The sequence below is a fragment of the Giraffa tippelskirchi genome, chromosome 4 (genome assembly GCF_054371585.1).
Source record: "Giraffa tippelskirchi isolate mGirTip1 chromosome 4, T2T-mGirTip1v1.2.pri, whole genome shotgun sequence".
Lineage (NCBI taxonomy): Eukaryota > Metazoa > Chordata > Mammalia > Artiodactyla > Giraffidae > Giraffa > Giraffa tippelskirchi.
In genome coordinates this window covers 22,693,906-22,709,436 of record NC_137278.1, presented here as the reverse complement: position 1 = coordinate 22,709,436, position 15,531 = coordinate 22,693,906, and the positions used below count along the sequence as shown (strand labels likewise).

General features: G+C 48.5%; 2 protein-coding genes across 15 annotated transcripts in view; one reads left to right on the top strand and one right to left on the bottom strand.

Moving 5' to 3' along the window:
- Positions 1–7,861, top strand: part of NBAS (NBAS subunit of NRZ tethering complex) — a 325,229-nt gene extending 317,368 nt beyond the window's left edge. For all 9 annotated transcript variants that reach the window (XM_081595917.1, XM_081595916.1, XM_081595914.1 and 6 more), the window contains one exon: positions 7,445–7,861. In XM_081595917.1, coding sequence (XP_081452043.1) covers positions 7,445–7,720 — 276 coding nt within the window. In that variant the 3' untranslated portion in view covers positions 7,721–7,861. The remainder of the gene's footprint in view (positions 1–7,444) is intronic.
- Positions 1,492–15,137, bottom strand: LOC145547132 (uncharacterized). 6 transcript variants are annotated; one of them, XR_014083558.1, is made up of 7 exons: positions 14,813–15,048; positions 14,265–14,347; positions 14,008–14,185; positions 12,876–13,031; positions 11,528–11,726; positions 4,998–5,121; positions 1,492–4,526 (listed from the first exon to the last, which is right to left on the bottom strand). XR_014083558.1 is itself a non-coding variant. In XM_081595919.1 (4 exons), exons 1-4 carry the CDS (start codon positions 14,900–14,902, stop codon positions 12,926–12,928), a joined length of 429 nt encoding a protein of 142 aa, XP_081452045.1. In that variant the 5' UTR covers positions 14,903–15,067; the 3' UTR covers positions 10,591–12,925. The 6 variants fall into 6 exon arrangements, 1 of the variants encoding a protein (XP_081452045.1); XR_014083560.1 differs by lacking the exons at positions 1,492–4,526; positions 4,998–5,121 and adding exons at positions 8,986–10,063; positions 14,626–14,715 and having other exon boundaries at positions 14,813–15,014; XR_014083556.1 differs by lacking the exons at positions 1,492–4,526; positions 4,998–5,121 and adding an exon at positions 8,986–10,063 and having other exon boundaries at positions 12,898–13,031; positions 14,008–14,157; positions 14,813–15,137.
- Between the last annotated feature and the right edge of the window lie 394 nt (positions 15,138–15,531).

Here is a 15,531-nt window from a genome sequence, read left to right as displayed (position 1 = left end):
TTTTAGTCTCTCAGAATTTCGGGCCTATATCTACTTATTTCTAAATGGCATGTTAACCCGAACATAATCTAAACATGTTACTTTCACCCATCATCCTCCATTCTCAGCTGGTGGTTAGTCTTCTTGATGAAGGAAGCTCTGCTACCTAGTATCTCCCAGTATTCTCAGCTGGTTGCCTCTAGTGACAGGCAGCTCACTCCCTGTGGGTTAACCTGTGAGGTTTCTAAACAGCTCTGAGGGGTGGCTGACTGACTTAGTGCCAACAGACGTATAAAGTACCCATTGTACACAGCCTGATACTGTGTGCGGGAGTGAGGAATGGGTAGGACATTTGTAAAGATGAAATATCATCCCTCTGTGTAGAGGAATTGTGTCATGGGGAGACTGACACATGAAATAATAGCACAAGGAACTAAGGAGGATAAAAAGGGGGCAAGTGTAAAAGTGTGGAACAGGCCAAACTCAGGGCCCCAGAATTGGTCACTGAAGTGACCAAGCTTGACTCATCCTCAAAGGTTCTCTCCCGCTGTCAGATCCTAAGTCAGAGGACTGTCTGGATTTTGGCTCCAGAAGAGGCACACACTGCTCATCCCAGACCAGGAGTGGGGCTGAGGGTGTTCCGAGAAATGAAGTCTGAATGGCCTCCAAGTCAATACAGAAAACAAAAATTTACTTGCGGGCATTTTTCTTATTCTAGGAATACACTCATGTTGCCCTTTTATTTTTCTGCACTTTCAGTTGGTATATTTAATAACTCTTACTAGTAATAGTGTATGTAGCAGTGAGACAAATATTCTTTCCTGAAGTAAACAGTGAAATTATATCAAATAATCTTCTTTAAAGTAATTGAAATGAGGTCCTGCATGCATTATGCTACTGGGATTTCAGCTTCCCTCATTACTGTAATTACTCTTAGCTTTGTATAGATCCATAAAATCAAAGATTTAATTCAGAGAAGGTTCATTACCTATTGTTGAAACAGGAATTAAGCAGATAACATTTTAATGGCTTGGAAGACAGTAGTGCTTTATGCTTTAATAGATTTTTTTTTTTTCCCCAAGATCAGCAAAGTTTCTTTTAGTCTCAAAAATTAATCACCAACCAAAAAAAAAAAAAAATTCACTGATAGAGAAGACAAGCCTTTTACTCATTTTCTGAAATATGTAAGCCCTTCTCCTTCTGTGCTTTATTCCTGACTTGTGTGACCATAATAACTCCAGCCATTTTCTGAACTTGAACTGTACACCAAGCACTATGCTAGGTACTTAAGCACATAGATTATCTCCACCCCTGTCTGTTGTCTGTATTTCTTATGTGGAAACTGGGGCCCTGAGAGATTGTCCTCAACAAGGTCACACATCTGTTTAGTTAAAAAGCCAGGACTGGAAATTGGTCTCTAACCCAGAAGCCTCTCTGCCTTCTTTTCACAAGACAGCTTCTTCTCACTCCCATTCAAAGCTATTTGATCAGAGGAATTAAATCAGCTAATCCTCCTGGGCTTCTCTCATATTTATTCCAAACATCCAACTGACTCCAGAACTGACAAAATACATTTTCTTCCTCAAGCCCTAAAAGCATCAATCAAGCCAATGTCAGGGATGTGTGATTCTCCCTAGACCATATACCAAAGTGATTCCTGATCAATTAAAAGTTAGATATTTTTAAAATCAGAAAATTATATATGTATATAAACACAGACATACACATACACACATAGCATATCTTTCCAGGAAGTATAACCTAAGCTCTAAACCAATAGGAAAAGAGTCATAATGGAACACATCCTTTCCTGATAATATACAAATGTAAAATTCCTACAAGACAACAAATAACCAAATAGAATTGCAAACAGTAGATTAGAATGTCTATTATAACTAAAATCAAGGTTAATGTTTAAGTTATAAAAGAATTCTTCACATGTGTACAATGGTGTTGAAACTCCAGTAAATGAATGAAGGATTTGACCCTTCCCATAGGAAAAAATAAAAATGACAGGAAATGTATGGGAAAAATTCATTCTTGCTAATAAACAAATTCAAATGAAAGCATCTTTGAGATACCAATACATATCTCCTAAATTAGCAAAGTAATTTTCTTTTCAAAGTAATAACATCCAAAACTGGGAAGTTTATCGTGAAACTGACACACTCCTCCCCTGATAGCAGCACTGTGCGCTGGACGGTCCACATCACTGTGTCACTGCTTTCCTCTCGTACCCTCAGCCAGAAAATGTTTTGGATGCTTTGCCCCATGTAGTAGTCTGCTTGGGCTGCCATAACAAAGTGCCACAGACCAGGCAACATTTAAATATTAGAAATGTATTTTCTTACAATTCTGGAGGCCCAGCATCCAAGATCTAAGGAGACAGTGGGATTGATTTATTCTGAGGCCTCGCTCCTTGGCTTGTAGATGGCTGCCTTCTCCCTGTGTCCTCACGTGGTTTCCTCTTGGCCTGTGTGTCTGTCATCTTCTCTTCTTATAAAGATAGCAATCAGATTGGATTAGGATTCATCCCCATGACTCCGATGACTCGTTTACCTTATTTACCTCTGTAAAGGCCTTGTCTCCGAATGCAGTCATGTCCTGATGTCTTGGAGGTTAGGACCTCAACACATGAGTTTGAGGGGATATAGAGATGATTGGATGGCATCACCAACTCAACAGACGTGAGTCTGAGCGAACTCCAGGAGATAGTGGAGGACAGGGAAGCCTGGAGTGCTGTTCATGGGGTCACGGAGAGTCGGACACAGCTTAGTGACTGAACAGCAACAACATGTTCATCCCATAAGACCCCAGCCATACCTCTCCTAATAAATTATCCTAAGGGGCTTCCTTGGTAGCTCATTCGGTAAAGAATCTTCCTGCAGTCCAGGAGACCCGGTTTCAATCCCTGGGTTGGGAAGATCCTCTGGAGACGGAAATGGCAACCCACTCTGGTATTCTTGCCTGGAAAATCCTGTGGACAGAGGAGCCTGGTGGGCTTCAATCCATGGGGTGGCCAAGAGTTGGACATGACTTAGTGACTAAACCACCAAGGAGATAATTCAAATAAAGAGAGTGTATGTGCAAAAATCATTCATTTTTAGTGTTTCATAATGTCAAGCAACTAAAGGAAATCACTCCTGAATATTCATTGGAAGAACTGATGCTGAAGCTGAAACTCCAATACGTTGGCCACCTGATGCAAAGAACTGACTCATTGGAAAAGACCCTGATGGTGGGAAAGATTGAAGGCGGGAGGAGAAGGGGGCAACAGAGGCTGAGATGGTTGGATGGCATCACCAACTCAATGGACATGAGTTTGAGTAAGTTCCTGGAGTTGGTGATGGACAGGAAGGCCTGGCATGCTGCAGTCCATGGTGTCACAAAGTCGGACATGACTGAGCAATTGAACTGAACTGATGTATAGGAGAAGTCAAATAACTTTCTCAATAGACTACGTTGTAGCCATTAAATTTTTTAAGAATGAAAACTATGTGAAATATTTTTTAAAAATTCTCAACATATGAGAAAAGTAGGATACACATATCACACGACTTGACTGGGCAAATATATCAGCATATGGATAATCAGTGGAGAAAAAAGGTAGATAAAGTCGTGTTCTTGAGGTGATCCTGATATAGAAGACTTCTTTCTGTTTTAAGACGGTTTCCAGTTTTTTCTTTTGATTTCAAAAAGAAAAATAGGTTAGAATAGCCGTTCTAACTGGTAAGACAGTACCAGGCTTCTGTGGGTGGGTACCACCAGATTTTTAGTGCCGTAAGTTGGAATTTGGTCAAAAACAAGGAAAACGAAGACAAGTTGAGGCTTGACAAATTAATGTAGCAGCCCCAACATGTAGCAATGATGCCGGGAACTCTGCTGTACTGAGAGGAAGGAGCCAGGCTGGCCTCGGTGCCCCCAAGGCAGGAGGCTTGGTATGTGGAGAGGAGCCCATCTTGACTGCAGGTGACCTTGGGCAATCCTTTCCTTCTCTGACCCTCAGGCTCCTCTTGTTTAAAATGTGGGTGTTGGAATGGGTCCTTCGAAAAGCCATCTCTTTCTTTCTTCTTTCATTCTCTGTTTTGTCCCACCTGTGTAAATAAACATCTATGCAGTCTTTTCCTTGCACATGACAATTATCAAGTATACTCTGGCCACGTATACATCTTACGAAGAGCCAGAATCGAGTGGAAAATCAAAGAAAGGAAATAGCATCAGCCACTTTGTTTCTCCAGCATTTGTTTCTGAGAAGCCAAGTCAGAATTTCCCCCTCACCTTCCCCTGGCCGCCACCCCGGCTCAGAGGAGGTCAGCATGTCTCTGCTTCTCTTCAGGGAACCTCTGAGCATGCCAGGGCCAAAGGCAGAACATCCGAGTTCACGGCCATGACTTAAGCCATAGGTTTTCTCATCCAGGATTGTAGATGGAGAGCTTTGAGGGGAGGTGGACACCCACTGTGCCCCGTGCTCCCACCCTGCCCTGGGACGGGGCAGCTATCCCCAAGCACATCCAGTGGGAAAATCCAGTTTTCAGGATGTCCTCGTGCTGGAGAGAAGCAAACAGAAGAGAGGGGGTCAGGGGGCAGCAGCCGCCGGTGTTGACAAAACCCCTGTCTCTCCCTCGAGCTGGAAAAGCCATCATTCCCTTTGTAGGAGACTGAATTTCAGGCCCCGAAAGGGACGGTTCGTGAGTCAATAGAAAGAACAATAAAGGTGTCCCAGCCTTGAAGACTTACTCAGGGCAGCACACAAAGTATCAGCCTGCAGTGTTTGGACTCTGAGCCTTTTATCTCCGTGTTTTATAAAAAACATTTGCCTGTAGCATCCTGGCACACGCTCTGCTTCCTCCTGGACGGTTAGGTGAAAGGCTTCTTTATTTTTAAGGTTGAATCAAAATAACAGCACGCACAGTGAGTTAGCTACCCACTTGCATGTGTGTGTGCAAGTGTGTGCTTGCATGAGCATGTTTGGAGGCAGCAGAGTGCAGTGAAAGCATGTGAGCTTTGGGGTTACTCACCCATTCACGCATGTGCTCCATGAATCCTGCTGAGCTCCTGCCACAAGGCCCACGCTGTTCTGGGCAGGCGGGTCTGCGGGGTGCACAGAGGAGATGGCATCCCTGCTCTGGGGGAGCTCGTGGCCTGGGAGAAGGGGAACACATGGTAAACACCTGTGAACCCGTCAGAGAGGAGGGCTTCTGGTCCAGCTCACCACGGGCCCGCCACATGACACGTGATGCCTGACTGTGAGCTCGCTGAGCCCGTCTGTGCGTCTGTTGGGTGAGATCGGAGCCATCTTAAGGAGATATTGTGAGGCTTAGAGAGAAGGTGCCTCACTCAGCGGCACGTGGAGGGGTCTCAGGACACGGCCGGCATGGCGATGAGATTCGGGTCCCGATTTCCCGCTTATGAAGCGAAAGAGAGAGGGAAGGAAAACACACGGAGCTCATCAACAGCCCCCAGGTGGTGGGTGGAAACCTCTCGTGCTCCCTTCAGCAGAAACACTAGTCTTGTCCCAGCTGCTTTTGCTACCACCTCTGAAAACAAAAACAAACAAAAAAATGCAAAATTGAGTTCCCCCTCAGTGTATTTCTGAGTTGGAGGTGAGCGAGTGGAGTGTAAGTGTTGACGGAAGGAGAGGCTGAAGAAGGGACACCCAGGCTCTGCCAGACTCTTAGCTCCGAGGCCAGAGCCTCCTTCTGTCGTGTACACGTGCACTTTACAAAAACGTGACAGGTTTCAGTGGTGGGGGCTCAGTCAGGCATTCAGCACATGTTGATTACACTGGATGCTGAAATGAAAGACGGGTAAAAGCCTCTGTCCCCCCCAGAAGCTCCCAGTGCAGCAGGGGAGACAGACGGACCAGTCACTATAACCCACCCCCAAGAGGGAAGAGGGATGTGTGCGGCGTCTGGAGGGTGCAGGGAGCAGCGATCGGCTTGGCAACAAGATGTAGGGGAGACGTCACCCAGAAGGCGACACTGGAGCTGACGTGTACATGGTGCTTGGAGAATTCCATGGACTATATAGTCCATGGGGCCATAAAGAGTCAGACATGACTGAATGACTTTCACTAGAAGGATCACAAGGCCTAAGACAGGCGCCATCTGCTAGCGGGCAAACTCTTACTCTCAGAATTTCTGTTATTCTCATCCTTCCAGCCAGTAGACGCCTTTGACCTCATCTTCAGTAGCCTTCCCTCCTGGTCAGGGAATAAAGCACAAGCGCATGGTATTCAGTTGCGTAACAGAGTTGGTCTAAACAGGAGAAAACTGGCCTTGAAATGCCACATTATTTCCACAGTTCCTACAACCGAAACTATTAAAAGTACACAGTGAGATGAAGTAGAAGCTGTTTTTAAAAAATGTTTATTTTGTACTGGAGTATAGCCAGTTAACACTGTTGGTAATAGTTTCAGGTGGACAGCAGAGGAACTCAGCCCCACGTGTACATGTATCCAGTCTCCCCCAAACTCCTCTCCCATCCAGGCTGGCACTTAACACTGAGCAGAGTTCCCTGTGTGAAGCTGGTTTGTTTTTTTTTTTAATATAAATGAGAAGCTCTGAATTCTGATCTTTGATTAGTGTTGACTTGACTCCTTACGAAAACATGGACAGTAATACAAAACAAAAAAATATAAGCTAAGTGTCAAAGCCGTGGAAAGCCATGCATAGACCAAGAAGACCAGGGAAAAAATACAGAGATTATGCCACCAAAGGAGCCCAGAAAACTTAATTAAAAAAAAAAAAAAAAGGTGAGTTTGGTGCTAAGCTTCCGAGAGGCTTAAGCAAAAACAGCTTTTAAATACCGCCTGTTGGTTATCCTATTTATGCCAGTGCGGCTGACGGATATACCTTCTCAACTGAGCAAAAAAAAAACTTTTCCTGTTCTGAAAAGAATTGTTTTCACAGGGATCTACATAAAGGAGAGGGTTGAGGGTAAAGAACATGGACCGTGGTGAGGCACAAATGAAATGGTAAATGTGCTTATTAAAAAGTTCAGGCTTCGAAGTCCAGACTGACCTAAATTCAGATTCTCGCTCCACAGTTTACTGACCATGAGACCTTAAGCAAAATTCTTACCCATGAATATCCTAATATGTCAAAGTGCGGCCTTCACAGGGTTGAGCTCGGGGGGGACTTGATGAAGGGAGACGTGTCTGGCGTTTGGTACCGTTTCCGACACGCAGCGTGGTAGCCATCGGAGTGATTCCAGGTGGGACAGCTCTTGGTTCATGGCCATGTCTTATGTGAAAAGGAAACCAGGTCTGTCATCTCAGGTGTGCGATCTCAGAGACACTTGTGGCGTGGGTTGCTTTTCAAAGTAGGCACTTCTCACCCAGGTAGAGCGGACTCCGCTGACAGAAGCAGAGAGGCAGCACGCTGCTAACCAGCAGGGAGGGCTGTGTCTGCGGCTGCGGGGTCAGCCGCACCACTCTGACGTCCGCCCGTCTCTTTTCTCGAAGGTGAATGATTCAAACTGTGACCAGGAACTTCTCTCCCTGCTCCTGGACACCAAGCTCGTGGTGAAATGCCTCTCCACTCCCTTCTACCCGCGTCTCGTCGAGCACCTGCTGGCCAGCCCCCAGCCCGGGCGCTGGGACCCCGAGGAGCTGGCCCGACAGCTGTGGGAGGCCGGCCACGAGGCCGAAGCCGGCTCACTCCTCCTGGCCGCGCGGGGTACCCATCGGGCCCTGAGGACCTTCAGCACGGCCCTGGTCGCAGCGCAGCACTGGGTGTGAGCATGCCCGCCCGCGCCCACCACCATCACCTCCTTGAGGAGAGCCTCCGGAGCCCAGTGCTTCCCCAGAGGCGACATGTGTACCTGTCGAGGTTCTCGGTGGCTCCAAAGAATTGCAAATAAAGCTGTATATAAATGATGAGCAAGCTGCCATTTCTTGAACTTTCTTTTTTCTTTCTTCTATTAGTTACCCTGCTTTCTTACTAGGAGAGACTTGACTCTTGACTCTTCTTGTTTTTTTTTTTAACCATCTCTTCTGGTGGTGGTGGTTTAGTCACTAAGTCATGTCTGACTCTTGCAACCCCATGGACTGTAGCCCTCCAGGCTCCTCTGTCCATGGGATTCTCCAGGCAAGAATACTGGAGTGGGTTTCCATTTCCTTCTCCATCTCTTCTGGGAGAGGACAATGAATACAGTGTCTAAAACTGCAGTCCAAGCAGTTGGCTGTGGTGGTGGTTGGAGCACATCCTGGATGGAGGAAGCTTGGACCTGGATTCATGTCTCAGGTTACTTACTCGACTTTGGGCAAAGTCCTTCCTCTTGGAGCCTTAGTCGGTCCTGTGGACAATGAGGGTTTTGCTGTTTATCTCTCGGGGTTGTTGAGTGTCATGTGGGGCTCTGTCAGATTCTTGGCAGGAGCCCAGGAAACCTTGCATCCCCTCTCCCGACTCAGTCATGTAGATGAGCTGTGACTTGAAGGGCCCAGGCAGATGATCAGTACCAGCATCTGAGGGCTGCCCATTGATTAGGGACCTCCAAACCTATCAACATCACCACAGAAGCTGACAGGTTTGCAGGTCTGTACAACCTCTGTGTTTGGTGGGTGGGCTGATGGAGCCAGTTGTACACTTCCTGCCAGGACTGGCTATCCACGAGTCACTAACACACAGCCAGTCATAGCAGGGGCGTGGATAGCAACACCCTTGGGAAGACCCAGAAAGTGGGTTCCCTGCACAGAACGGTAAGGACCCCAATGCATAACTCGCTGGTACTCGCTTCCCTGCAGACATATATGCTTGAAGGTGAAGGTTCCATCTGGAAGTCCTGAGCTGAGCTCTTGGGAAAGTCACACCAGATTCCAGCCACAGCGACAGCCCAAGCAGCAGTTGGTGGGGAGCAAACTCCGTGACGGAAGGACCATCAGAGGGTCTGTCGGAGGCACACTGGTCTTTACCTTGACCCCCAGGAAATATTCAGAGGGAGAGAAGGGTGGCTGTGCATTCATGGAATGTTTAGATAGATAGATAATGAATTCTAGGACAATCCTTTATTACAATGAACACTTTTTAATTAGTTTAAGGAATGTGGAAAGGCTCCCTCTGGTCAGTTTCCACATTGCACTGTCAGAGCCAACAGGTTTTTGTGGTTTTGTTATGTGGTTTCGTTGTGTGGTTTTTCACTGTGCATCCTTGACGTGTGGCATATTGGGGCAGCTCCACCTTTCCTCCCCACACTGTCACCACGGCCACACACACACCTGGTTGAGTCTACCTTCTGTATAAGAGTAACTTCGCTTCACCTTAGTTCACATATTGTCCTCATCACCACCACCATCATCATCATTACCATCACGTCATCACCATCATCGCCACTGCCATCATATCATCATCACCACCACCATCACCGTCATCACCATCCTCATTGGCTTCACCTCCTTTCTGCTCCTATGGGTGTAGCTCCAGTCCTCTGATAGGAAAAGGCTCTTGTCATCTTTGAAGACATATTGGCATAATAGCTCACTCTGCTGATTTCTGACCAGTTGTCTGTTCCAGGATTGAGTTCCTCGCCTGAACCTTCAGCAGCACCTGTAATTTGGGAGTGGCCTGCACAAGTCTGTTCTTAGGAAAAGGCTGAGCAGAATTCTCCCAGATTAGATAACATCTGTCCAGACTGAACACAAGGTCACAGAGGTCTTCCTAGAACTGGGATGGTCCTAACCATACAGTTGACGTTAATCAAGCCACTGCTAGGAAGCATGCCTACTGGCAGTTTGAGTTTCTTCTAACCTTACAGCTGACTTCCATCATTTCAGGTGATTAAAAACAAAGTGAGCAGTATTCTGAGATAGCATATTAATAGTCCCTTTTAGTGGAATCCATCCAGAGATGTTTTCCTTCTAATTGCTGGATTCAAGGGCTTAGACGTCAGTATAGCATCCTGACTACATAAATTAATAAGCTGAGGCCCAGCAGGCCCTGGGACAATGGTGAGTGTGAGTCTCCACATCCCAGCCACCTACCCTGAAATGCTAATGAGGAAAGGATTCCCTCGAATAAACTAGGTTGCTCCAATTGACTCATGTCCTCACTTATCAGAAACCAAATTTCCAAGATTTGAGCACTTTCTGTGGGGGGGAAAAAAAAAAAGCAAAGAAATCATTCCAGCTTCATGTCAATTGCATAAATACTCTAGAAGACTGAGTTGGTCTCTTGCATGTTCTGTTGATGTCTAGACATTTGCCATAAAGGTTATATAAAGAAGTAGGATAATATGTTGTCTTTCTTATTGTAAAACAGCTCCCCAGACCTTTCTTTCTAAAAACAGCAAGAAAGGGCTTCCCTGGCCCTCACTCACGCTCAGACTCCAAGGCTTTGCTTCCATGGAAAATGGACGCAAGAATGAGAGGAGTCGGGGAGGAGCCTTTGGTGTCCATGGCCTAGGCGTGGATGCTGTTGTTCTTCAGACAAGCTGCGTGCTCTCTCTCAGCCTCATTTCCTCGTGCATGAGGAGGGCCGATCATGCCTTTCCCGGTATTTGCAGTTCAGCAAGGCAATGCCGCTGCATCGCAGCCGCCCAGTGTGTCCGTGCCCTGCTGGAGCCCCGCCCCACCAAGGGCCTCCTCTCCAATCATGAGAATATCAGCTGCAGAAATTCTCCCGCCAACACACTGCAACTTTATTAAGTTCACTCATTCCTTTCATCCTCGTGACAGCCATATAAGGAAACGAGGTCCAGAGAGGGTAAGCGATTTGCCCAAGGACACAAAGTTAATAAGGAATGGACCCACCATGTGATCTTAGGTCACCTGACTCTGAACCCAGCCCTTGGCCATGATACTGTATTAAGTGTATTAGCACCAGTCCTCACAGCTCTTTGGACTTCCCTGGTGGCTCAGACGTCTACCTACAATGCAGGAGACCTGGGTTTGATCCCTGGATTAGGAAGATCCCCCGGAGAAGGAAATAGCAACCAACTCCAGTACTCTTGCCTGGAAAATCCCATGGATGGAGGAGCCTGGTAGGCTACAGTCCATGGGGTCACAAAGAGTCAGACACGACTGAGCGACTTCACTTTCACTTTCTTTCACAGCTGTTTTGGTCCTCAGCTGGCGAACCTGGGCGCGTTTCCTGGAGGACATGTGAGTGACACTAGGCTACGTTCTCCACCCTCCCTTCCAATCCTGAACTGCTGATATGGGTCTGTGAACTATCAAGCCTTTCACACGCCCAGCCTTCTGAAAGGTGGGACACACTTCTTCCCTCTGCTCAAGAGCCTGAATCCTGAAATAGAGACTCCCCCTACTTCTCCTAGAAGACCATGGGGCTTCATTCAAGCCTTCCCTGGTATTCCAGATTTCCCAGAAGGTGCAGGAGGTTTGACCACCGTGAACATTCTCTGTAGACAGCCTGGCATCACCCAACTTAACTGCAGCAAGGACACAGGACACGTCAAGGACTTGTAGTGTTAACACCCAGTGGTTACCAATCAGGACTGCACATTAGAATCACCTGGGGAGAATAAATCAGCCACTGAGTCCCCACCCCTAACCCTGACCAATTATATTAGAACATCTAAGGGTGAGACTCACGTGATGTTAACCACAGCCCGTGGAGGGGCCAGGATTTATGTCTTTGGCTTTTCATCTCATTGGCCATGTCTCTGGCCCCTTTCTCCAGGCCAGCCCCATTCTGGAAGGCTCTGCTGGACGAGAGGAGGAGGCTGGAGTTCTCGGGTTGGGAGTGACCAGTCAAGACTGGTTCTTTTCTACCCGCTCCCCTGGTCCTCACCTGCAGGTGAACAGGAGCAGTTTAAGAGAGAAGTGAAAAGGCCCATCACTTATTTAACCTGCAGCTAAATTAAGAGCTGAAGTTGAGATGGTTCCTTGTGTCTGTTCATGACAAGCTCCGCAAGGAGAGGCATGCTGGGTTCTAGATGGCAGAGGCCACAGTGAAGCCAGGATTAAACCAAGAAAGAGGCTGAGCTGGTGCACTTTCTGGGCTTAACTAGGGAGTCCCCACCATGAATGGAATCTGGGAGTCCAACTTACAGGGCAGCAGCAGCCCCAGTTTGAGCATCCTTGGCATATGGGTGGACCATGCCCTCCCCTGGTTTGATTCCTAGCAGAGGATCGCTGCTTTGTAATCCCCAGTTGATTAAATGCCTGGGGTAGGGCGGGACTTAGACCCTCCTGCTCCTCCTGCCCAAATTCGATCTTCCCTGGACAGCACATCATCTCCTTTCATTCTGACAACTCTGGGGTGGATGGTATTAGCCCCCAACTGGCAGTTGAGGAAACTGAGGCACAGAGAGGTTAAGACCCAAGCTTGTGAGCAGGAGAGCTCCCCGGAGCCGTGACATCGCTGGTGCTCCCTGTAGGTGAACTTGGCCCTTGGGGTGTCAGGGATGTGGACAGGCAACCCCCCGCACCCACCCCCAGACCCAACATTCCCCCACCCTGATTCCGGTGCCCTTTCTGAATCTCTTCTCAGGGGTAGAGGCGTCCAGGCCCCAGGAGCAGTGATGGAAAATCCTGGAGAGAAGGGCACGTGGTTGCTGCCACACCAAACCGGGGTCTCCAGTTTCCGACGGTGTGGGATGTGGGGGACATGTGTGTGCTATTGACAGAGGACAGCCCAGAGCAAGGGGAGGGGCTGTAACCAGCCTCAGAAAGGACAGGGTCTGAGGGCCTCTGGGAACCCCAGCAGTCTAGGGACTCAGACGCTCCTCGAGTCCCTCCCTCATTTCTTACCAACCGTCCCCAGGGCCCCTGCCTGCTGTTTCACTCCCGGCTCTTAAAGATGGGCCTTCTCCACACGGCAGGGCTCCTGGGCTTCATGTCTGGGCCCCCCAAGCGGGAGCCTCCCTGCCCCCCGACCCTCAGGTGGATTGGGACAGGCTCTGGGTGGGTCAGCGCCGTTGGGGGCAGGCTCCGATACCAGCAGGAGAGGCGATGAGGACCTGGGGCCTGGCGGCCACCCTCAGAACTTCAGTCAGCAACAGAGAACAGGTCACTGGAAGCCTCAAGAAGGGAACAGGGAGGTCTGTGCAGCAGAAACCACCTCCTCCAGTTGGGGTGTCCGCCGTGGGGCAGCCTGTGCGGAGGGAAGGACAGATGGGGGCACAGCCCCAGCTCCACTGTCTTCTAGCTGGGTCACCCGCAAGGGTCTTGAACTGTGTCTGCTGCTGGCATTAGGTGGCTTCTCTCACCCTGACCCCTCCCTCACTTTTAGACTTGCAGAAAAAGAAGGAAAAACAGCCCCACCCCCAACCGCCTTGGCCTTGCCATTCCTTTCAGGAGCACCTGCAGGAGTTGCCATGGTGATGAGATCCCACAGCCCTGGTCCTCAGCCCCCCGGGGTTATTAGCTCCTCTCTGTTAATCACAGCCCTGTGAGTTGTAGGGACCAGAGAGTTTGCCAGAAAAGGGTAATTGCTATAAAAGTTCAGGATCCCAGGTCCCAGAGGCGACTGGAGCTGGTTTGTCCCAGGGGATGGAGGTTACTGGGATCAGTGCTGTTGCTCAGGCCCTCGGCTCATGGGGGATGACCTTGCAGGGCAGATGCAGGAAGGTCCTGGCAGACTCCTGGCTTTTCCCCAGGCTCTGTTCCCACCGCCTGGGTGTGCGGAGTGATGGGGACTGTGCACCAGGAGGGGGATCATTTCTATTCTTTTTCCTCACAGTTTGCACAGCACATCCCCAGCCTTGGGTTCTCAAAACAACAGTGCAAGGTACGTACTGTTAAGCTCATCTTACAGATGAAGAAACAGGTGAAGACAAGCTAAGTGACATACCCAGGGTCGCCCAGCCTGTGAGCAGCAGAGGCGGGAATGGGACCCAGGTATTTTCCTTCGAGATCCAACCCTCTTTCTACTATGCTCCTCTGCCCTCCCCCTTCCCCAGTCCTCATGATTGCACTTGGGCTTATCTAACTGACACTAGGAGACCAGCTCTCATCTCAAGGGTCAAAAATGGGCTTGATGCAGCTTTCTAGGCAGTATTTAGATATTTTGCTTCTAGTGGAAAGAAAGGACACCTGTGTTTCAAGGTGCCTGGTTAGTATCATCAGACCTGTGGGAGGGGAATCCTGGGTGGTGATGAGGTGGTCCAGGAAGCGGAGGCAGGTGAGAGGTCAGGGCATAAGGATGCTCAGAACAGGCACTGGCGGCTGCAGAGGGCTCGGAGCTGGGGAGCACCCAGATCGGTGTGGAGGTGTTTGTCCTGGTTTAGAGGGTGGAGAAGGAGGCTTCTGCTTAAGGAGTGTTATAACTTTACACTCTATGGAGTGGGTAGCATCTTTTTTCAGTTAATAGAGTAAGCAGAGTCACCTGTTGGGTCCTGGGGCCATGCTGATTTGGACTTGGCAATGATCTCTCATTGTCCCTTGGTCCGAGGTTGATGACAGCAAGACCTTGGGAAATAAAAGAGCTGAACATGGGGTGACCACGCCCTTAGCTAGCTTACACTCAAGGAGAGATGCCTTAGGAAGCTTTTTCCCGGGATGCCACACATTAGAGCCAAGCTCTTAACCCCCCTGCCCTGTTGGAGAGGCCCCATCCCCCAACAGCTGTAGGAAGAGACCTGGGAAGGGGGGTTCAGGCCCCCCACAGCTACTGCTCTAGTTCCAGTGCAAACAGTGACATCTATCCCGGGGTCGCTGCCCTCCCCTGGAGAACAGCTTTCTCTTACCTCGGCTGGCTCAGCTCAAGGAAACAAGAAGAACTCAGAAGGCAACATATCTGGGGCCGGAAATGGTTGCTTTTTATGCTTGTCAAGCGTCTAGTGAGATTTAGAATAAAACCTACCACTGTGAAAGAGACTATGAAATAACAGGAGCTTTTATTACCCCAGGTTCTGCCTTGTTCGAGACACTTACCTTTCCGTTGTGAAACATAAACCTTCTGTGTGCCTTGGCACCAAGAAACGACTGGTGATGAGTAGTTGTTGATTTCTTCTTATAGACCATCTGGGCAACCAGGCCGGGATCTGTAGGAACGCTTACATGGTGGAAAGGGAACAGAGAAGCAGGCTGAAACTTTTTCAACCGTCATTTTTATGCATGTATGGCAATTACTTCTGCAGGAAGAAGGAAGATTTACTATGTCTAGGAATGCAGAGCCTTGCAAATATCGTGCCTGTAAAATGCAGCATCCAGAACACAGCCCAGCTTAGAGGTGGGTGGCCCTGTTTTCTGGAGTCCTGGCAGGACACTCTGAGCTCACAGGTTCAGAAAAGTCAGTGTGGAGAGGAAGGCGTGCTGAGTGCCAGGGAGGTCTTGGGAACTTCCCACCTAGGAGGATTAGATGAGAACCAGCCTCTCTCACTTCAGTCCTGGACCGTCCTCCTTCCCAGGATGTTACCTGTCAGGCCTTCCAACAAATGAGTCCTTAAACTGTCTTGAAGGAAAATAGAAGCTCTTGTCAGAAACGTAGGGCAAAGGAACTAACAAACAATTGTTGAGTCCCTCCTATGTGCCAGCCAAGCTTTTGGGGCACTTGACATGCATGCTTTTCTCTAGAACTTAACTTCTTTCTGGGAGATAGAGCGTTTCATTCTTATTTATGGATGCAGAATAGAGTAACAGTGAGAAATAGT

What these genes read in the sequence shown, in the direction of transcription:
- LOC145547132 (XM_081595919.1), bottom strand. Translation starts at nt 14,902, where the DNA reads ATGGTCTATAAGAAGAAATCAACAACTACTCATCACCAGTCGTTTCTT. An exon ending in TTATGTTTCACAACGGAAAG is followed by an intron (nt 14,348 to 14,812) that starts GTAAGTGTCTCG and finishes TTATTTCCCAAG; the next exon opens with GTCTTGCTGTCATCAACCTC. An exon ending in ATGGCCCCAGGACCCAACAG is followed by an intron (nt 14,158 to 14,264) that starts GTGACTCTGCTT and finishes CCTCTAAACCAG; the next exon opens with GACAAACACCTCCACACCGA.